Source organism: Anabrus simplex, chromosome 2 (assembly GCF_040414725.1).
Source record: "Anabrus simplex isolate iqAnaSimp1 chromosome 2, ASM4041472v1, whole genome shotgun sequence".
NCBI lineage: Eukaryota > Metazoa > Arthropoda > Insecta > Orthoptera > Tettigoniidae > Anabrus > Anabrus simplex.
In genome coordinates, this window is record NC_090266.1 from 1145322114 (window position 1) to 1145345787 (window position 23674).

At 41.4% G+C, this 23674-nt stretch overlaps 1 protein-coding gene across 1 annotated transcript in view; it reads left to right on the plus strand.

Moving 5' to 3' along the window:
- The first annotated feature begins 408 nt into the window (after positions 1 to 408).
- Positions 409 to 23674, plus strand: part of Pat1 (Protein interacting with APP tail-1) — a 249915-nt gene continuing 226649 nt past the window's right edge. The window contains exon 1 of the mRNA XM_067139744.2: positions 409 to 599. Within this exon, the coding sequence (XP_066995845.1) occupies positions 465 to 599 (135 nt within the window). The 5' untranslated portion in view covers positions 409 to 464. The remainder of the gene's footprint in view (positions 600 to 23674) is intronic.

Consider the following 23674-nt stretch of genomic DNA (forward strand, 5'->3'; position numbering starts at 1 on the left):
TGGTTTACGTAATAGAAGAATCCATTGTTACCATGCCAATAAAAGAACGCTTTGGGAACGAAGCTATTTCCGAAAATCGAAAACGTACCGTATTTGATTGTTAACTGTAATATTGACGTTCCTGTAAAACATTGTCAAACATTTAAATATTGTTAATTGTGGTGTAAAAAAGTTTTTTTTTTAGCGTGATGAGTTTAGTTTTAAAGATAATAACGCAGTGTTTTTATTAATAACTGTACAAAACCGTTGTTCGGATCAGTCTTTCATTACGTTACCGTTGCTACATTGTAGCTGTTCTTTGAGATCCTTTCTGCTCTTTAAGTCGTTACCGTTACTAGATGGTAGCTGTTGTTAGAGACACTTTCTGCTCCTTTAGTCAGTCAGTAGTTTTTTGTGCGCGCCCGAAGCGGTTGTGGTGAATGCGTGTTATGCTTTTTTGAGTTTCTTCTGGGTAAACTTTAAAAATGGCATCGCGTCTAAAGAAGAAATGCTGTACATTGTACGAAGCTGCGTTAGAGGTGGTAACATCGCGATACAGCTTTTACAAACATGATCTTGAAATGCTGCCAGATTCCGTGCTGTTCGATGTAATCTACGAGGTAAACAAACTTTTACACATTACAATCAGTGACTGCATATTTTTCACTAATGAACGCACATTCTTTTCCTGTACCCAAGAAAGAAATTATTACACATTTATTGATACCTGAATATTGAAATATTGTGTGGAGTTTACTTCACTGTAGAATATTTAACATGATCGATGCTGTAGAATACTAGAGGTTAGTTGGTTTACATGTGTAGTGTGAGGTAGTTGATGACACAGGAATCAGACGTACGGGTGACTGTCAGTTTAGTACGATAATAACATGCGTGCTAAACTTTCGATGCTACGTTACCTCCTCAACTTTTGGGCCCTGAAGGACAGGTAATATGTTACGACTGCAACGTATGTATTTTTTTTTTTTAACCAACTATTACAGTGGTTATAAGTGTGCCTTCTGTTTCATCCCGATTTTCTGTATTGGTTATTTCTGTTGGTATCCAGCCGGGTTGGCCTGCGCTCTGTTCCCGGCGTTACGAGTTGAAGACTGGTTTGAGGGACTGAAACAGGTGATTTCAGCAATTGAGAGGATAAGTGGGTTAAAATCACACCCTCTGAGTAGTTCTGTATGATGTCCCATTGAACTCTGTTAGTTTGTAAGATTGCAATCGACATGGGTACTAATAATGCACTTAGGCCTAGTCTGATTCCATCAGAGTGCCAGATCAGCACCAAGCTGGGCAGCGGAGGGGTTTCAGATCATGAATATGAATATAAAGAATATAGTGGTTTGGCCTAAAGTTAACTATGCCATTCATGAGTGTTTTGTTTCTCGCCTCGTCAGTTTCTCTCTTACCGGACAAGTTGGCCATGCGGTTAGGGGCGCGTGGCTGTGAGCTTGCATCCGTTAAATAGAGGGTTCGAATCCAACTGTCGGTAGCCCTGAAGATGGTTTTCCGTGGTTTCTCATTTTCATACCAGGCAATTGCTGGGGCTGTACCTTACTTAAGGCCACGGCCGCGCTACGACTCCCTTGTCAGGGTAGCCATGTTTATGAGTTTTCGGATATTAATTCCCTGTCTTTCCTTCACACCCTGTGACGTCATGTATGACGTCATCACCTCTCCATCACCAAATAAACATGGTCGCCATGTGCTCCACCAGTCCTATACAGTGTCCTCTTCGGTGTTCCATATGTCAGGTAATAGTACAAAAACCTAGTATTTTTGCACCTCTACTCCTTCCTTGTACGCTAATGAACATATTTAATAGCATATGACTGTTCCTACGAGTGAACTGGAGATAGCCGGCTTGTGTACCGTAACCCAGCTCTACATTTTGGCAAGTATCAACGAAAGTAGCCTTTAGGATTAATCATTTTAATAGTATTAACCTATGTAACATTCTCCATACCTCTAAATTACGATAAATCGGCAGTCAATATCTCTTCCAGAGAGGAGTATGTATTTCTACCGTAAAAACTTAGGTCGCTAGTGCCACGTGTCGAGCTATGAGACTACTCTGATTACAGTGCGTCAAGGCCGGTAAGGGTTCATTTTAACAAGATTTTTACATGCCTGCACCTAACAAAACAAACAGTGCCAAGGTACAACTCTATTTTAAGACATAAAACAAGAATAGAAGGTGCTACAAACTTGTATTTTAGTATTAGGATCCATGTCAACAAGGTACTATATACCAATACTTTAGTCATAAGGATCCAAATCAACAAAGTCCTTCTACATTTTTCATTTGACTGAACTATAAAAGTGAACAAGAAAACCTTATAAACCACTACATAAAATGTAATTAGGATACTGACAGTCCAATAGTACATCTTGAAGACCCTACATTGGACTTAATATTATCAATGTGTACAAATGCAAAAATAATTTTACTCATATTGTGTAATATAAATTGTAAAGTGATAACATGTAGAACAGCATGTACCTCCCAGAAAATGTACATACTTTACTATCTTAGTAATCAGTTCACTAGCATTTTGTCAAATTGATGAATTATATTCAATGCAATACTTTTGACACTGTATACATAACACTATATACATAACAGCTCAAATAGAGTAGGCCTATAAATCTCATATAACACATATTTCCAAACTAAGATGTACCTACCAACATTCTAATGACAATTGAATTTAACTTAAACATTAATCATTATATGTGATGTTTTTGTAGATATTTTTGTGTATGTCAACTGAAGATGATCCCTTAGGGGTCGAAACCGGTCTTGACCTTATTTACCAGTTTGGAAGTAAATAAATTAGTGTATTGATAAGGTGGTGACTCATATTATTTTTGTACAGCGAGGCATCAAGTCGGCCCCGGTCAGACAGTAGGGTATAAGTCCAGGATCCGCCGGCAGGGGCGAGCACGGGCTCCGCGGCCGCTGCTTGTGCGTCTATATGACGTCATACATGACGTGTTTGGCGAGCTGATGTTTGTAAACATGGCGGATAATTCGAAGGGACTTGTAGCGGCCGCTAAATGTATGAATTAATGGTCTGTTATATTTAGCTGTTTGAGACTGCGTAACACAATTTACAGGCACTAGATTGGGTTACAACTTGACTAGTTGGTTCGTGAAATAGGTATTAACAGTACGATATGATGGGGCTGACTTGATGTCGCGAAAACTTTAGGAGTATTAAGCACGTCCGACAAGTACGAAAAGTATTGGTCTCGTTTGGTTAGGTCCGGCTAGTGGCAAAACCATCGGTCTGGGGACAAACAAAGGGAAGCCCCCAGGTTAGAACCGCGAAGAGACCAACAGGTCTCTAGCATCCCTTACGAAAGCAATTGTGTTTCACCGAATACCACTGATAGTTTCAGGTTAGGTAGTGATCCACCGAAAGCCACTGGTAGTGACAGGTTAGGTTGTGATCCACCAAAAACCACTGGTAGTGGCACGTTAGGTTAGGTTAGGTTTGGTTAGGTGCCACAGCATTGCTAATTGAACGGAGTGATCCACCGAAAACCACTGATGGTGAAGGTTAGGTTGTGATCCACCAAAAACCACTGATAGTGACAGGTTAGGTTATGATCCACCGAAAACCACTGGTAGTGACACGTTAGGTTAGGTTTGGTTAGGCGCGACAGCATTGCTAATTGAACGGGGTGATCCACCGAAAACCACTGATAGTGACACGTTAGGTTAGGTTTGGTTAGGTGCGACAGCATTGCTAATTGAACGGAGTGATCCACCGAAAACCACTTATAGTGACAGGTTAGGTTGATATCCACAGAAAACCACTGGTAGTGACACGTTTGGTTAGGTGCGACAGCATTGCTAATTGAACGGAGTGATCCACGGAAAACCACTGATAGTGACAGGTTAGGTTGTGATCCAAAGAAAACCACTGGTAGTGAGAGGTTAGGTTAGGTTAGGTGCGACAGCATTGCTAATTCAGCGACTGTTGTTGGAAGTACACTTTTGGTGATCACGTCACGAATGGGAAGGCAACACTATACATACGAGTATACTGCAATCACTGAGACAGGATATGAATATATGGGTACTCACCATAAGTTGACAGAGGAGTGGACAGAAGATGGACTTCTTGTGTTTACGTAGATGTACTCCTTCTTAAAATTATAATTGCTAGTATGGATACAGCACCAAACAGGAGTTGTTTTGGCTAGTTGTACTTCGTCTTAAAACAATAATCACGACTATTACGGAGCTGGACACACAACTCGATTGTTTCTGTCTAGTAATACTTCCTCTTATAACAATAATCACGACTATGACAGAACTGGACACACAACTCAATTGCTTTCTTCTAGTTGTAAGCCTACTTCCTCTTAAGACAGTAATCACGACTATAACATAGCTGGAGACACGACACACGACTGGTTTGTTTTCGTCTGTTATTTAGTTGTACTCCCTCTTCAAACAATAATCACAGTGTCGGTATTGAAACTCGTGATTTGAGTTTCATGTATTCTTGTTCCTCGTAGAAGTTAAGTTGGCAACAGTTGAGAGAGAGACGACAGAGTCATCTTTTGGGGGTAATTATTAATTACTTTGCAATGCCATCTCTATTACTGGTAATGTACTATATGTATCTCTATATACATCGTTTATACCTCAAATTATCAAGTAACATGTTAGCTGAGTGGATAACCTGATGGACTACGGAGTTGGAGATCGCTGGTTCAAGACGACCTATCGCCAGGAATTTATGACAGGTAAGTAAAATGAGTATAGTATGCGAATATGTAAGTGGAATAAGTACGTATAAATTAGGTTAAATGGACGCCGGTGAAATACAGGCGGGAGTTGAAAGAAGGTGAAGACATAGAAAGTAAATGCGAAATTTCTTCAGTATGTTTTGATTTCTCCCCACCCGAAACCCTTCCTACCCAGGAGGTCCCGTAAGTATGTCGTCATAGCTGTGCCGGCGAATTCTGGCCTTGTTCCGACAGTAGTTCAACACCCTCCATTTGCGAGTCTTGGGACGCCTGTTTACTGGTGTCATCAGAACTGCCCTGACACTGCTGGAGAACTACTGTTAGACCTACCTAGTGATTATTGGTTTGATGTCTTCCTGCAATTGATCTGCTTTCCACTTGTGATCTTCTATTCCTTCAACATGTCTTAATAATTTATAACTGTTATCATTCCATCACCAAAAACCTTCAACGTGTTAGTACGACATCATTAAGCCACTAGAAAAAGTAGTTCTTAACACATTCCTTGAGATATCGGAGAGGTAAATGACCATTGCTCCTTCAGCTTAATACGAGTGTTGGGGCAAAAGTCATTGCAACTATTTTTTTTTCTTGCAGATATGTGAGCAGGTCACAAACTGCTATTTGTCACGAGGAAGCTATGCAGTCATAGTGTGTATTCACAACAGATGGCTCTGTGATTGCTGGTAGTAGGACATAGAGCGCTGTGAAATCAGTTGTGTGGCAAGCGCCGTGCGAGGTGGAAGTAACCCGTGTTTAGCAGTGTGCATACATCAAAATAGCCGTTCTCCATGGGAGAAATGCGAGAGAATGTCAAAGTGAATTGGTGGAAGCCCTTGGGAATAATACCCTCCCATATCGTACAGTAGCATGGTAGGTAGGAAAGTTTCAGCTAGGACTTGTGGCAACCAGTGATCAGCAATGCTCTGGATGACCTGTCAGGAAGTGGTTGCTATCCTGTTGCCAGTGTGCTAGGTGGTTGGAATATGTTGCTTATTGCATCCACCGTTGAACTTCCGTCAGTGCATGTGGTACCTGCCGCAATGCAATTTTTCTCAGTTGCAGCTCTGTGCACAATATCCTGTGGATGGTGCATTTCTTGATGCCACTTGACGTCTATAACTCTAGTAGCATCCATCCTTCCTCCAGGAGCTGCTCAATGACTGCACATGCCACGTCGTTCCGCACCCTGACTGATAGTCAGATGGCACCAGGTCGGGGTAGTACGGCGGGCATGGAAGAATGTCTCATCCAAGCGATTTCAAGGTGTCTCACTGGTTTTGCTGTGTGAGATGGCACATGTTGTGCAACAAAATCACTTTGCCAGATTTTCTGGCCCATTCTGGTCGTCTTTCGATCAATGCATGATTTAAATTAATCATTTGTTGGCAATAGCGTTGTGCATTGCCTGTTTCGCTGAGCTTCAAGAGTTCATAATAAATGATACCGCTCTGGTCCCACCAGACACAAAGCAGGGTCTTCTTGCCGAAGCTATTTGCCCTTGGTGTTGAAAGACTGGCATCGCCAGGTGACAACCATGATTTTCTCCAATTTGGATTTTCCAAATAAATCCATTTTTCGTCACCCATCACAATTCGGTACAGAAATGATTTTCTTTTGTGGCGTTGAAGCAGCATTTCACAAGTAACGGCGATTTTCCATTTGCCGTTCATTCAAATCGTGTGGGACCCATTTACCGAGTTTACTGATCTTCTCCATTGCTCGTAAACGTCTGCTGATTGTTTCTTGTGACACATTTAATGCTTGTGCCAATGGCTGTTAAGTTTGAGTTGGGTCATCCTCCAGAGGGCGCGCACTGTCTTTAACATTGAAATCACCACGTTTAAATTGTCGAAACCATGTCTCACATGTTCACCATATGTTTTTACCAGCAAACTATTCCACAGCCTTTTTCTTTTGATTAAATAAGAAAAGCAATGCGTGCCGCAAATGTTCTTATTCAGGCACAAACGTCGACATGATCACTGAACGATACAACAGACTCTAGTGTTTGGCGGACTCAGCTTGTGTGTGTTGGTAGGCTAATGTCTGGTGAACAAACTGACATATATGTCAAATTCATACGCTGCGTACTGCTCACTAGCGCCATCTATTAGTGAAACCGGAAAAGACTTATGCATGCACCTGGTAGACAATGTTTACGGTTGATGTATAAGTATGGCTGCCACATTGGGAAGACGTTATTTATTACTTAGGCACTGTGTAAGGCCGATTTTCAAGAGGCCACGTTTAAACATTGCCGAGAACACGGTTGAACCCTTAATTTCAGGAGTGAGTCACAATCGGAAGTTATGTACTATAAACATATTTGTATTATCATGTTGAAACCATTCCGGCCTCCTGTAGGTCATCTGCTGCGATATCGCAGCAATTCATTTGAAATGTAATGGGAGGTACAGTTCAAAATATGTTTTTGCTTTCCAAGAGGTATGAGACTGACAAGGGACAGTCCGGTAACTGTCAACTTGATTACCAATATATATATTTTTTTCCTTGGGATAATTTCCCTGGAATAATAGGTCACATTGACTACATCCATATCAGAATAACTTGTCCCAGTTGTCAGAGGGCTGTTACATACGTCAATTGGGAGGGATTCAATTATATTACATTTACTGTCGAGTAAGCGCACATAATAGGCTAGTGACGTTACAGAATAGGTTGTGTGTGCATGTGTGGGTTCTTTTTGCAGATATTTGTCACGCTAATTCAAAAAAGATTTCAGCAAGTATGAAATAGAGAAAGGCAAGGACTGGGAAGGAAGAACCGTGGGTGTAATAACAGCCCCAATATTTGCCTGGTGCAAATATGGGGAAACTACACAAAGCAATTTCCAGGGCTGCTGATGGTGCGTTTCGAACCTACAATCTCTGGAATGCAAGCTTTATCTATATGGTCTGTACAACTAATTTGGTTGCACAGTGCTTTAATTTCATCTTCTCTTCACTGATGCTATTTCGATTACATTCATCATAACAACACTATAATCAAATATCTCGTACAGTGGCTTTACTCCCGATAATTTCATGAGATTTCATTTCCACCAAAAGCGATATTCTTATCTGTGGGCAAGTCATGCTCATATTTAGCCATATTTAGCCATATTTGTGTAATATGTAGGAAGACGACAGCTGACTAAAGTTTGGCTCGTGCACCAACAAATTTCATTGGTTGCGACAAGCAAGGAGTTACTGGAAGATACTTCTATTCCCATTTTTGAACCAATGTTGAAGCTTGAACGACATCTAGCTAAACACAATCTGAACATTGTTTATGCAATGGAACATCTTGTTTAACTTATACATTGCTTAGGTAGAGGTTGTCTAAGGCCTAAAACCAGTCATCGTTTCTGCAATTGGCCAATTGTGTTTGCCAGTTGGAATGTCCGCAGGATTCTCCGAGCAGGAGCCTTCACTAACCTGAAGGAAGTCCTCAAAAGCCACATTTGCGTATTGCAGGAAGTCCGATAAAACTGTGCTGACATCATGGACTCGGTGATTTTATGATTTTCTGCTGCGGGAGAGTGTGGAGCTAGCTTGGCACAGGATTCTTGGTTGCCAGGAGACTCAAGCCAGCAGTGTTGGAGTTCAAACCTGCGAACGAGAGGTTGTGCTCGTTGAGCCTGAAGCTCTCCCTGGTCAGTTTGACAGTGTTCAGTGCGCTTGCACTAACTGAAGATGCCCCTGAAGAAGAAAAGGACACCTTGTGTGGTCTCTTTGACAGAAAGTACTCTGAAGTGCTGCATTATGATATCAAGGTCATCCTTGGCAACATGATTGCTAAGGTGGGGAGGAAGGGAGGAGGTATTCAGGCCAGCTATTGGGCATGAGAGCGCACATGCAGGGAGCAACAGCAATAGCCTCAGACTAGGGGACTTTGCCATCGACCTGCTAGCCACCCACCTGTTGATGAGCATGAGCCAGTCTCTGAAGTGATGAGGAATGAGGTGGAGGTGGCGATCTACTTCATACACAATAACAGAGTGCTAGGTGAGGATGGCATACCAGCAGAAGAGCATTAGCAGTGCTTACTTTTGTGCAAGAGGATCCATACAATAGCATGGAAGTCCCCTGATGGAGAGACACAGGACCATATTGACCCATGTCCTCATTGACCGGAAGCATAGGTCAGATGTCATGGATGTTAGGATCAGGAGAGGTGCAGACAATTACTCGGGTCACTACTTGGTGGTCATGAAGTACAGACAACACATAGCCAACATCAGGAAAGCTCATCTCTAGAAGGTGAGGATTTTCGATGTCAGAATCTTGAAGTATAACATGTCCATCAAGGATGGGTACAGGAAGATGGTCCGTGCCAAGTTTGGAGGCCAGAGGTAGAGATAAGAAGGCACCGCCATAGATGATCTATTGGGAGCACACTAAGACGCAATTCCGTATGCAGCGATAGAATCTGTGTGGTTTCAAGAACCACGTGTAAGATCCGAGTCATTTGATGCAGAATGCAAAGAAGCCATCCATAGGAGGACCAAAGTAAGGGATAGGACCTTACAAAGACCAACAACGTCAGCAAAAAACTGCCATGCGGTGCGGGTAAAAGCAAAGAGGGTGATGCGAAGGAAGAAAAGACAGCGAGAAAAGGGGTAGTTCGAGGCCATCAGAGAGCTGTATAACAGTAGAGAGATTCATGCCATGTTTTAGGGAACAAGAGAAATCACCTCAGCACACAATACTGCAAGGACAATAAGAGTCTTTTGGTTGGAGAGGAGGAGATCCTGTTGCAATGGGCGGGGCATTTCGAAGAGCTCCTGGATACTGAGGAGTTGGGGGCAAGTATACCTGATCAGGTAGCTGCTAGCCACCCACCTATTGATGAGCACGAGCCAGTCTCGGAAGTGATGAGCAGTGAGGTGAAGGAGGCAATCTACCTCATTCACAATAACAGAGTGCTAAGGGAGGATGGCATACCAGCAGAACTGTTGAAGTATGGAATAAAATATTTTGTAAATAGCATGCACGCCGTGATTCAATTTCTATGGAAGAACAAGGAAATTCTGAGGGACTAGAGCGCAGCGCTTATCTGTCCCAAATGCAAGAAGGGCGGTGTGCAGCAACTACCGAAGAATCTCGCTACTTAGTGTGATTACAAGAACTTTTCAAAGTTGCTGGCTAAGAGACTCGAGCCCTTTGCAGAGGCAACTGGGAGACCATCATTATGGGCTCTGGCACAACAGATCACTAACAGTTCACATTCTACCACTACCTTGACTACAAGGAGGCTTCCAACAGTGTGGACAGGTCAAGGTTGTGGCAGGTGTTGGAAGAGATGCAGGTGCCACTGAATACCACCAGTGTTGTCCTGTTGACTGTGAGGATACCAGGGCCAAAATGAAGATCCAGGTAATTTGAAGTGCAGGGAGGTTTGAGGCAAGTTGACACATTGTCAACCATTCTGTTTAACCTCTGTGTGGAGCACATTATGCGCTGAATACCTTTGAACCCAGGAAGTACCATTTGTAATGGAATCGTCCAGTACCTGGCCTTCGCAGAGGATGTTCTGCTTTGAAGATGTGCGTACGACGTGGCGGAAGTTCTGCAGCACTTGAGCGAGGTATTACAACACCAGGGCTTGCGGATCAACAAGGACAAAACCAAGTACAGGGTGAACACTTAAGACAGAAAAAAGATTCCATGGCATGAGAGGCGTGGAATGGGCAGTTGACACCTATGAGATAGTGTTACAGTTCCTGGGGTTATGACTGATGACGGCAAGTTCAGCAAGGCTGTAATGAAAGAAGTTAATGGCAACTGGGAACAGGTGTTTATTAGATTGGAACGCCATGTACCGGTTTATAATCCATCCAGTGGTGCCGTGCACATGCGAGACATGAATCCTAAATGAGCGTGACAAGAACTTTCTAAGAATGTTGGAGAGAAAGATCTTGAGGAAGATCTTTGGCGCGGTTAACAATTGGATAGAGTAGTGCATCAGGACCAGTTAAGAAGTGTATGGCCTCTACGCTGACTTCGTGATTGTTGCAGACGCCAAATGAGGAGACTCTGGTACCTGAGGCACATTATATGGATGGCCCAGGACTTAGCAGCAAAGAAGATCCTCGGCCAACAAAGACTGGGCAGACCAGGGATAAGATAGTTGGACAGCGTCTTGAGAAATTTGGAGTTGTTGGGGATCTGAAGCTGGAGAAGGGGAGCTGTGGACTGAAATAAATGGGCGATTGCTGTTGGAGAGACAGGGCCCTTCGTGGGCTTGTAACGCTAGGAGAGTAAGTGTTTTTTAACTTAAACCTTGTGGTTAAGTATTGACAAGGCTGATTTTAAATGTCAAATGAGAATTCATTGGAGTAGAGGAGAGTAAGCGGGTAAACAAGAGAGTTGAATATTTAAAATTTGGCTAGCTTTTGTCACCATTTACTTCTTTCAGAAGCAGGGATACTGCATTTTGAAACAGAAATACTGTATAATCTCGAATACCACCCGTACTGTTTTTGTGAAAATATCGCTTCCAAAATTGGGTGCGGGTCTTATATAAAATTTTGGCAAATTTATCTTTCTGAATGCGTGTAAATCGGGCATCACCGCCGGTGCGGCTTGGCAACAATACTCGCTCCGCTCTCAGTATACACTACTTCCGCGCTTGGCGTCAGTCTGGCGCACGTTCTCGGAGTATCAACATGCATTCCACAAAGTGCTTGCGATCTTTTACTGCGAGTGAGAAACTGAAAGTAGTTCGGGAAGCCGAAATTATTGGAAATTGTGCCGCCGTTAGGAAATACGTTATTGACGAGTTGTGTATTTGCGATTGAATAAAGAAGAAAAATGTGCTAGTGACATGTAGTGGTGATCGTAGAGCTTTTCATGGACTGAGTGTACAGTTTCCAGAAATTGAAAAAAAAACTTTATAAATATGTGACAGAAAGGCAGGAATTGGGATATGGTGTATCAACGGAAATATGTCAGCTAAAAGCATTAGAGATCGCAAAGGAACTTTCATCGGAAGGGTTTAAGGCAAGCCGAGGATGGGTTTGTATTTTTTATAAAAGAAATGGGTTGAGTGTGCGAAGGCGTACCTCAATTTCACAGTGTCTTCCTGGTGCCTACGAGTAGAAGTTATTGTCGTTTCAGCGTCACGTAATTTGGTTTCGGAAGGGAAATGCATATTTGCTTTCCTAAATTGGCAATACAGATCAGACGCCAGTCTAATTTGAAATGCCAGTGGACAGGACTGTGAATGTTAAGGGTGCGAAAAGTGGTACCATTAGAACAGGTGGTAACGAAAAACAACGGTGTACAGTAATGTTATGTATTCTCACCGACGGAACCAAATTGCCGCCATACATTGTTCTCAAGCGAAAGACGCTTCCTAAAAATCTACCCGTTAGTGTTATTGTCAGATCTCAGAACTCCGCCTGGATGGACAGTTCACTTGTGGAAGACTGGGTAAAGTGTGCCTGGCAACGTCGCCCTGGTGCATTATTGGGACAAAAGAGCTTGCTTGTTCTCGACAGTTACCGCGGCCACACAACAGATGGTGTGAAGAAACATATCAAGGATGGGGAAACCAACGTAGCAGTCATTCCTTCAATGTAGTCTGTACAATTTGATTTTCGGAATAATGCAAGGCTTTATAAAAACGCTAGTATAAAATTCATGTCCTGTATGAAATCCTTAGATTTTCATGTAGCCCTTGGACTCTGAAGTAATATTTTTGATCAGTGATGATAGAGCTCTCGCGGGAATAAAATTTGCCAACAAATGAGCGTGAAATGTTTCAACTGAACTCCTTTCCGATATGGCCTCGACGATCTTATCTGAGAAGACACCAACAGTGTACGGATAAATTATTTGCATGATTTGTGAGTGACAGAGCAAACACCAAAGCAGGGTCCTAAAGTCTACAACAAATCTTAGGAAGGTTATGACGTCATTTGTTGAAATCATGGAAAATTTTGAAATTCCCTTAAGCAACATGACTAAAGGTTGGGGTAAGCTGCTAAAGCCCGGTGATATGACCGGAGAGGCGTCGGAGGTTGAGGAGGTTCGAAAGTGGAATTACTAGTAAAAAAAGGAGGAAGATGATGTGGATTACCAGCAGGGTTTACAACGTGTTCGGATGGGGCAGAAGCTTGTTGTTGCACAACCGACTCCCTACTATTAAAAGACTTATTTGGGGTCCTCTTCTGTATTGACATTTAATGGGGCAGCATAGCCACTCTTTCCACTCACAGACCCAGACAACAATTGAAGACCTGAGTGCAAGAACTAGCTAATAACCAAAAGTTAAGTTCTGAGAAAAACATTGAAAACTATATAAATCCTATAATTCATTAAAGGTTTCAGTTTAATATGAAAGTATATATGAATATACACTAATGTTTCAATTTTTAACCCACTACTCCATTTAGAAATAATAAAAAAAAAACGAGAAAATGTGTGATGGAATTATCCATATCTTGCACTCGGATGTTTTAAGGAATGTAAAAACGGAATAGAAATTGGATAATGAATGCCATTACATGTTTTAATGTTTAAATTATGAAATATTGAGTTTTGAAAGGCCAGTGCATGACATACATAATACGTATTACGTAAAATATGGTTGAAAACCGTTTTTAGAACTCGTGGCATGATGCCTCACTTTCAGAGCCATATTCTTCATCCTCGCATTCACATCTGAGATCAGAATACCATTTCATGTGTACAGGAGGAATATACTCTGTGCCAATTTCATCACATCTCTGCACTTCTTGTTATTCAAAGGCAGTGGAGTTTGGTACAACTTGGCGGGATGCAATATTGGAGTACGTTTCGTCTTGAACAGACAAAATTTTGTATGAACAAAAGTGTTTTGACCACCGGAAACAGACAGCTCTCTCCCTTCATAAACAAATTTATAGTACCTACAGTACTTATTCTGAATGATTCAGTACCATTCTTTATTATTTTCTTAAAATGTGACACCAAGTGTTGTTTAAAATCAAATGCCATGTCCTGGTGTACTTTCACCATAGCAAATTTTTGGGAAGCAAATGAAACAATATCGCACCATTCCTGAGGGACAAACACATACTCTTTCTTGCATTTTAGCTTCTCAATCTGTGCGAAGGTACGATCACAGGGCATGAACGAATGTCCACGTTCTGGAAAATGGTGATATATTTTGACAAATCTTCCCGAAGCCGCTAGTGTACTTAAGTACTGAACCATCAAAATATTCTTGTTTTGCCCTGCACAGTTGTCAGTAAAAATTTGCAGAGTTTTAATTTCATGCGGAATGTAGTTCTCTGCATAATGGTTCTACACCTATTTCTTCATCCTCATCTTCACTATCAGTTTCATTGCTTCTTGCAGCAAGCTGCCTCTTCCTTCTCCACTTCATGCTTCTGCCTTCTGCAACAAAAATATATAGCATTGTTGTGTGTTCAATGCTCCTACAAAATATATCTCTAAAACTAATATTTATTTAAAGCTTACCTTTGAATATTATGTGAGATTATTAAGGCCATGAGATATTCATCCTGAGCATTCTTCTCACTCATTTCGTTGAAATTTCTAAGAATTCGTTCCTTAATATCTTTGGAGAACTTGGCTGTACATTTTCTCTTACAAAAACAATCTGGAGCAACTGTCTTTGCAGGCACAAGTTTCCCTGTTGTTGATATATATTCTTCTCCATTCAACATATTTCGTTTCCTAACATTCCTTTGCCAGTTATATTCTTTTCTTGTTCTTTTCTTACTCTTTACCGGAGAAGAATCAGTAGAACTTGGTAGCGGTATCTAAAAATTACAATCATTTATAAAAGCATAAAGTGTGGGCTTCAAACTTCCACATTTATTGGAATATAATATTTTAGTCTAAAATATTGTTGTATAATACAATGTAACATTAAACTGAATATTCTGTAATATACATTCTATACATTTAGCACTAAAATACAGCTCTTAATGGAACCTACCTCTGAATTAAAGCTTGCATTTGCAGCACTCAATAACTCGCTGCATACAGCCACCTTCCTTACTCTTCTTCATCACGAGGGCAACTGAGAGCAAGAACTAGATAATTCCGGTTATTATCCAAGTCTTGCACTCAGAAAGGAACCAGTTGAAACTTCAAGGCCATCTAGCGAGAAAAATAGGCACTTTCTGAAATTAACTTCTATAGTAACTGATAGAGGGCAGTTAAGGCTACAAATAGAAGTCAAAAGCTAATTTTTGCTAAATGTGGTCATTATCTAGTTCTTGCACTCATGTCTTCAATTGATTAACTTTGACCGTCTAACACCATCTTTGAGGGTCCTAAATATTGCCTCAAAATTGCCTCCGATACACCAGGCTTCATGCCCTTCCTCAAAATTGAGATGAATAATGAACCGGTCATGGCCCTTTTAGAATCCGGAAGTATTGTGTCCATTTCGGTAGAATGGTATTTCAAGCTGAAGTACTATTGTACATTTTCTGAACATGTTTCTCCTCCTGTAAAATGTATTTTGGCTAATTATTCTCCCCTAGAAATTTTAGTATTTATCCATGTCAAAATTCGGATTTCAAAATTCACATGGAAATCTATTTGTTGCTAAAAATTTGTCATGCCCTGTGATATTAGGAGCAGATTTCAGGTGACATTCCAGTGTCGTGCTCGATCTTCAAAGTAAATCCTGCAGAATCAAATTTAGGAGCAATTTTCATTTATCTTTTTGACATGTAATTCTGTATCATCTATTATTTTGCCTACCCGGAGCGAGATGTCATTAGACCTTAGGCATCTACCTGAGGGTCAGGCTGGTTGCATTTGTTTACTGGGCGAGTTGGCTGTGCGGTTAGGGCCGTGCTGTTGTGAGCTAACATTCGGGAGATAGTGGGTTCGAACACCACTGTCGGCAGCTCTGAAGATGGTTTTCCGTGGTTTCTGATTTTCACACCAGGCAAATACTGGGGCTGTACCTTAATTAAGGCCACGGCCGCTTCCTTCCCATTCCTAGGCCTTTCCTGTCCCATCGTCGCTATAAGACCTATCTGTGTCAGTGTGACGTAAAAAAAAAAAAAAAAAAAGGTAGCTTTCATAAATTGTGTCGGTCAATTCCGATGTGTTTTCGGAAAATCTAGGTGTGACTGACTTAATTGAATATAAGATTTAGGTTACGGATTTGATCCCCGTAAGATTTCCTGCCTACAGGTTATTTCCGCTGAAAATGAAGGCCCTTAAGGAATTTATAGACCAAATGTTGAGGGATAATATCATTCGACCCTCCAAGTCAGCGTATTCTTCTCCCATTTTTCTATTACCAAAACCTCAAGGCGGCTTCAGGCTAGTAATTGATTACAGGGCGTTAAATCGTTAGATTGTTGTACAATCAGTGCCCCTTCCTGGCTTGCGTTCATGTTTTTCTTGGTTTCATAAGGCCAAGTTCTTAACCAAGCCTATAATCAGATACCTCTGGTGGAAGAATCAAAACATCTGACTGCTTTCGCTACCGACTGGAATCTGTATGCATACAACTGCGTGTCTTTCGGGCTACCCACAGGCACGGCGGATCTGACTAGGCTGCTAGATAGGGTATTCTCCGATATTAAATTTGAATATCTGTACAGTTATCTAGATGATTTTGTTTTCCTTGAGACCTTTGAAGAACATTTAGCTCATCTAGAGGAAGCTCGAAAACGCCTTCGTAAAGCTGGATTGACGGGTAAGTTGTCGAAGGTTTCTTTTGCTAAACGATCTATGTTGTTCTTGGGGCACATTGTGTCCCCCTGATGGAGTTTTAGTCGATCATTCCAGAACGCATGCAGTCCGTAATTTCAAGGGGTTGCTAGATTCGTTGGCATGGTGAATTTCTTTAGGAAATTCATCCCCAACTTTGCTAATAGGGTGGCACCACTAAACTTTCTCCGCAGGAAAGGCGCTTAGTTTGAATGGGGGCTGTCGCAGCAAGCAGCGTTCGAGGATCTGAAATTAGCTCTCTGTAATGCCCCGGTCTTGGCTATGCCAGATTTCTCCAAGAAGTTCATTGTACACGTAGACGCCTCTTCATCTGCGGTCACTGTGGTTCTTCTTCAGGAATCGGAACTCAGAAGGTGGCCAATTGCCTGTGTATCTAGAACTTTGTCACCTCAAGAGGCCATCTATTCTATATACGAGTTAGAAGGACTGGCCATCCTATTTGCCTTAGAAAAATTCCTTCTTTACCTTGAGCGTGTTAAGTTTGAATTAGAGACCGAAAAACGAGCTCTGAGCTGGCTTTTGGTTAGGCCCCATTGTACCGGATGAATCGCCCGACGGGCAGTTCGGATTTCTGTGTTTCAGTTTGACGTGCGAGACATTCGGGGATCTGAGAATTTGGTCGCAGATGGATTAAGCGAAATGTTTTCTGGCAGTTCTGACTCTGTTGATCCGGAGCAAAGTCCTTCACCTTCTATTTCCACATCTCCTAGTATAAGTGCCATTTTGACTGATGCCCCTATGCTATTTCATGATATAGCGAAATACTAACGTGAAGATACAGTACTGGCTCCTATTATGGAAACCCTTTCTTCTGGGGAACATGTTGTCCCTTATGTTTTGAAGAATGGGATTCTGTGTTGCCCTTCGAGGCACGATCAGAAGATAAAAAATGTGGTTCTGGCTGTTCTAGTGCCAATGATTTTCAAGTATTACCATGAGACCCCATTAGGGAGACACCAGGGCATCTTCAAAACTAGAGAGGAGGTAAGGGAAATGTTTATCTGAAAGAGTATAGACGGCGAGATTGGGGAGCTGGTTAAAGCATGTAAGTCTTGTTTGATTAGCAAGCCCACGTTGTCTACTAAGCTAGGGCTATTGTCAGCACACCATGCATCTCACCCTATCGAGCGATTGTACATCGATTACGTCGGACCCTTCCCTCAATCTAAAGGGAATGGGAATAAATTCATTCTTCTGTATGTGGATGGTTTCACACCCTTTTCTTGACTGTTTCTGACTAGGTTTGCCATTGTTCAGTCCACTGTTTCTTGTCTCAGTACTATTTTCGCATCTTTTGGACCCTGTCAATATATTGTTTCTGGTAACGCTAAGGCGTTCACCTCCAATTTATTTTGTAAGTTCTGTTTTGATCTCGTATTTCACATATCACGACGTCTGCGTACTAACCACAGCCATCTCTAGCCAAGCGGTTTAATCGTAATCTGCGATCTGCCCTTATTGCTTTCCACCACAAAGATCACTCTCATCGGGACACCACCTTACATGGTTGTCATTAGCCTTTAACTCAGTCCTCCATGTGTCACACAAGTTTTTTCCAGTCAAGTTTTCGCCTTGGCTGCTCCCCACAATATACAGCGGGATTTTATCTCAGGGTATGGGGTCCGGGTGACCCCATCCTGACATTGGCAGTGGTGGCCGCTCATGCCGCCAACTCTGGGCGCAACAGCACAGACTTTGCAAACGACATCAAGATTATTTTACTTAGAAAAAACAAAAACAAATTAGAACATACTCTCTTTCAAGATATTCTCTAACATATACGTGTTTTCTCCTAAAATTTATGTATTGTAAGATTCAAGATTTCAAAGCTGTTCACACTGTGATAAAACCTTAGGGGATGGAGGTCTGTACCGCGGGGGTACCATTTCTCCGTGCAGGTAAACTGTGCTTAAGGGAAAGTTGAATAAAGTTGGATAACTTTAGTTTTTGAAGATTGTTTTGTTCATGTATCAATGTTGTCAACACTCATACTGCTTCCTTCTTCTATAGTTACCCATCAGTCAGGAATTTTTGGAATATTTTCTCTAGCCAATTAAATTTGGGGGTGTGTGCAGGCATCCAGCCTTTCTGTAAAGAGTTCTGGTATATTTCCCTCGAAATACTATAAAAGCTGGGCAAGTTAGGGCTGTGTCGTCATAATCTTTACTCCAGTTTAGTGAGTGCAGCGAGTTCTTTGGGGACAGGGACAGCAGTTTGGCGTGCGGAAGGCCCAGCAACTCAAGATAATGGCAGAATTTTCTTAACATGTGATAGCTCTGGCAGATAGCTTGAGGGGAAGGTTTCAGACTTCTTTTATTCATGTAAAATTCTAATTTCAAGGTTTAAATGTAGATGTCTGGCAAGTCTGAGGACTCTGTTCAAATCCCAACTGGGAAACGCATAAACTATGGGAACAAAAAGTGATTATCCTCTGTTGATTCCTATTCAGCTTGTTGTGAGGTGACTTAAAGTTTCTAATTATCTAAAATTCTTAACACTCTTTTGGAATTTAAGGTTTCTCATTTAGTCTCCCCGGCATAGAATAGTCTTAGCCTCTGTATCTTTGGGCCATAAGCCCACTTAGGGTTTTAAAATATTGTAGGAGGAGTGCAAGTGTCTTGTCTCATAACCTTTTGTTCCTGGCCAATCACGTTAAACTTTTTCTTTTTACATTAAGGCCATTTAGTATGTGCACTTATTGCCCCTGTTTACTTTGTTATTGTTTATAGACCAGGGTGTAATAAACTGTCGAGTGATAAATAAGCCCACATCAGGGCAAAGATGTGTAAATACTTCTGTTAAGAACAACCTACAGGTTGTAAGGGCGCTATTAAAAACTCATGCCTCTGAGTGGCTGGACTGTATTAAATTTGGAGCTCAGACTCCTAGGCTATATAAGTTAGTGGAGCAAACATGTTCTTATAATAGTGTACTTGTTTCAGTGCTATAATGCACATTGCTTGTATGTTATTGCGTTGATAATTCTCTCGAGTTCTGTACCTGTTTTTGGACTTTAAGTCACCGTTATTGGAGCTGAGGAGTTCATTATTATATTGTTACTGTTTATTCAGATCGCCTTTTTATCAGATTTTTAAAGTTAAAAGAAAAAAAGAAGGAAACAAATACAGTTTCCAAATTTAGTGCTTTAACTTATGCTCTGGTCATTTCCTTGTCCATCCATTCACCCTGGCACCTTCTTACACCTCTGTGATCCACGATATTTCTGTAACAATAATAATAATTATAATAAAGCGGACTAGATACTACAGGTTTTGACCACTGTTGGGAGCATTCCAGAACATCCGTGGACAGTGAATACTCACACATATGAATCTCTTGGTTTCAGCTTGTGATAATTTTCTGCATGCCGTTGAGACAGAAGCCACACAAAACTACAGGGTCTGTTAAATGCCCTCTTCAAAATAATGATGATGTAATCCAGAAGATGATGGAGGAGAAGATTAAACAAGGCCAGATGAAAAATGGAAGGAGGCCAGAAGAGTGTGGAACAAGGGCAGAAAATGAGGCCAGAGAGGATAAAAGAAGGCAAGAATAACATGGAAGATGGACGGCGTAAGTTTGATGAGGGTCACCATAAGATGCAGCATGTTCTGCAGGTAGAAATAGCAAAAATGTAAGAACATGATGAAAGAATGAACACAGAACAACAAGCGATTTAGGAGGAAACTGATGAAAAGATAGGCACAGTTGACAAGAAAATAGATGTAGTTGACCAAAAGTTTAATACTATTTGCCAGGATCTGCAGAAGGAAGTCACCCAGCTACGTGATACTGTATGAGACAGGACCAGTGCAAAGGGGCCAATGTCTGTAGTAGGCCAATGCCAGGCGTCGCATGTTTATATTTCTATGTTTCTTTTTAACATTCAGCCTGTGGCAATAAAGTTCTGTGAATAGTCATGTACTATCAATATAGGTGAACAATGCACGACTGTGACCTTACTGTCCTTCGAAATAGTCCCCTCCCATAACTATGCACGCTGAGATCGGTGATACATGTCCTGGAAACTTTGCAGGAAGGCTTCCTTTGGGGTGGTGTTCAAAAGCCTCATCACGTTTCGTTGGATGTCAGGAATGTCGTCAAATTTCTTTCCTTTCAAAGAGAGTTTGAGTCGTGGGAATAGGAAGAAGTCTTGAGGATTGAGATGTGGCGAGTATGGGGTCTGTTCAAGTTGCACCTCCCCCTTTTTTGCCATAAACTGTTTGACGATATTGGCTGTGTGTGGGCGACCGTTGTCATGGACAAAAAGCTATGAACTTTATTGTGCGTACTGGGCTTGTACCCTGCGTAGACATTTCATGTAACGGGTCAACCATTAAATGTACCGTGCAGCATTCAACATATTTTCCTCGGGTAGAAATTCCTAGTGGATAATGCCTTGACTGTCGAAAAAGGTGATGAGCATCGGTTCTGACCTTTTTCCGACGAGGGGATCCCAGAGAACGCCATTCCATGCTTTGCCGTTTCGTTTCAGGGTCGTCCCTGAGACGCCAGGTTTCATCCTTAGTGACAATACAGTTCAAGAAATTTGGTGTTACGTCCGCCGTTTTGACAAAATCCTGTGAAGCCTCTAAACATACCTGCTTCTGATCGTCAGTCAAGTGATGTGGCACAAGACGAGAACATGTTTTCCTCTTCCCTAACTTCTGGGTAATGATTTGTCGCATGGATTCACGGTTAATGTGCGGTTCATCTGCTATCGTGCACATTTAATCACTGATCATTCGTGATTAATGTCCTAGCCTTCTTAATGTTTTTGTCACTGACAGCAGTCGCCGGTCTTCCGCTAAGGGGGTTTTCAGAAACACTTTCCCGGCCTCCTCGAAAACGGGCAAACCACTTGTACACACACTTCAAGGGCAGTGCTTGATATTCATAAGCACGTACTAGCATCGCATGCATTTCTTTCTGTGTCTTGCCAAGCTTAAAACAAAACTGTACATTGATCTTTTGGTCATTCATGTTCCTGTTCACAGTTCAGAACCAACGCACTAAGCACGCACTGTGTCAAACAGGTCTTACATGGCACACACACGATGCTCAACTGAACAACGTTGGGAGCAGGTGGTCAAAACCTGCTGCTACGCAGGTGCAGTGTTGTGTGTCGCCAGTGTTGACGGATTGACCGTTCTGCCTTCATTCACCAAACTTTACTGTCACAGGTTGTATATATGAAACTTACCGTCTAAACAAATTGAGATTTATGCATAATAACGTCCAGATGATACTTAACAACCTCCACAAATTTCATTGTTGTAAACCTGATGTATGCAATTTTATAAAATTTTAAATGTAGTGATCGGTGTTTACATGGAAGGCACGTTGGATTTTACATACTTTTACATTTTCTCTAAATTCTGCGAATTGTGGCAACTTTTATTGATAGTGTCAAGGTATTGTTTCCAAGAAGGACAAAGGTACATTTTGCAAAAAAAAAAAACAAATGTGTAAGTTGCATAATGTCTGCGTAATATAGTTAAAGGCGATCGTCGCATGTTTACTTGACAGCATTGCGGGATTACTCGCGAATCAGTGCTATGGCAACATGGCATGAGGGCTAATAAATCTTAAACTCCGCAGCAAATACGATCACTACATATTTAATATCGTAGTAAATAATAATAAAGAAAGGGTGTGATGGAGCAGCGGTCAAGCTGCTTGGAACCATGAAGACGGACTGATTCGAGTCCCGATTAATGCATGTGTGATTTTTGAGGTGAAAGTCTCGTCTGGTGGTTCGGATTTCGTGTAAAAAATGAGGTCCCGTGGCTTATGATACTGAGATTATTGGTCACATATTACTACAAGCTTCATTCCTCCTCACAATAATAATAATAATAATAATAATAATAATAATAATAAGGTATGTAACTACAGATACTGGTATTGACATGTGGCCTACTTAAAGTGTTTTTATGAATTATGACACATTTATTTAACACTAATAACAGTGAATGTTAAATGAACAAAAATATTTAAAACAACTGAACATTCTACGCATAAGTAGCCATCAGTTTGAATGAAAGCTTGGTCGGAAAAAAATATAATAAAATGCAATTTTTTTGTTCATTCTGCTTCTGGTATAGACTCATCAAAATACAGTTTCCCACTAGTCGCCGCTAATTTTCTTTCGATTTCACTTACATTTAAAAAGTGCTAATCTTTCATCGGTGGTTCACAAAACAGTTCAGCTTCATTGTTGCACTTGCTAAAATTGGTTACAGAATAAATATCACCATTACTAGTTATGGTACAAACATAATATTTTGAATGTTTCTTTCCACTGTATTTTCCAAGTACGAAGTCACCCATTTCAAAAGCTGTATGACGGGGGTGGATTTTTGTCATCTGCTTGTAGTTTGGATGTAGAGAGGTGTGGTAGTATTTTCTTGCCTGAAGTATATATTTTTGAATGGCTCCACATAATGAATATCATGTGTTCCTGGTAGTGCACAGAAATGTACTTTGGTCGAAATCCACAAAAAGAAGACCGACCCTTTTGCGTGATGTGGGTATTCTTGTTTAAAATCTTCGTATATGTATTGCATTGTGACGCACATGACTCGTTTGTCTTGTAAAAATTTTCTCCAGAACTGTCCTTTACGGAGATAAAATTTCTTGCTCGAGAAGATGGCCAACTAATATCATCCGGATTGCAAAATATAAGAACTTCTTGATTTGGAAGTGAAGACTTCCTGCGCTTGCTGGAGGTAGATGAACTTACACAAAATTTTACACTCAGTGCAGCAACAACTTGCCAGGTTTTCTTTCTGCGGACTCACTGGTAAAGCGCGTTCTGACCGCTTTACAGCTTTTCCCAATGTTTCTTTGCATTATAACCAGACGTTGGCGTACTCGGCTCTGCAATCAATGTTGATGATTTTGTTGGACTTGTAGAACCGGAAGTAACTGTTGATAAGCCCTGAAGTTTTTTGAGCTCTGTGTTTCTTCACCGATTCTCGTACCTGTTGGCGGCGTACGTGTAACTGGGCAGGTGTCATCTTTCTTCTCGCAATACCATTTACAACGTTCCTTGTGAATAAGCTGCATTATTAAATACCGCCTCATTGCGAACACCGATTGCTATTCTAAAATACGTCCTTTACAAGCGAGTGTGATGCAGAAACCAATTCCTGTCGCCAGTGTGTTGCGGCAGCGGGGAACTTCCCAGTCGC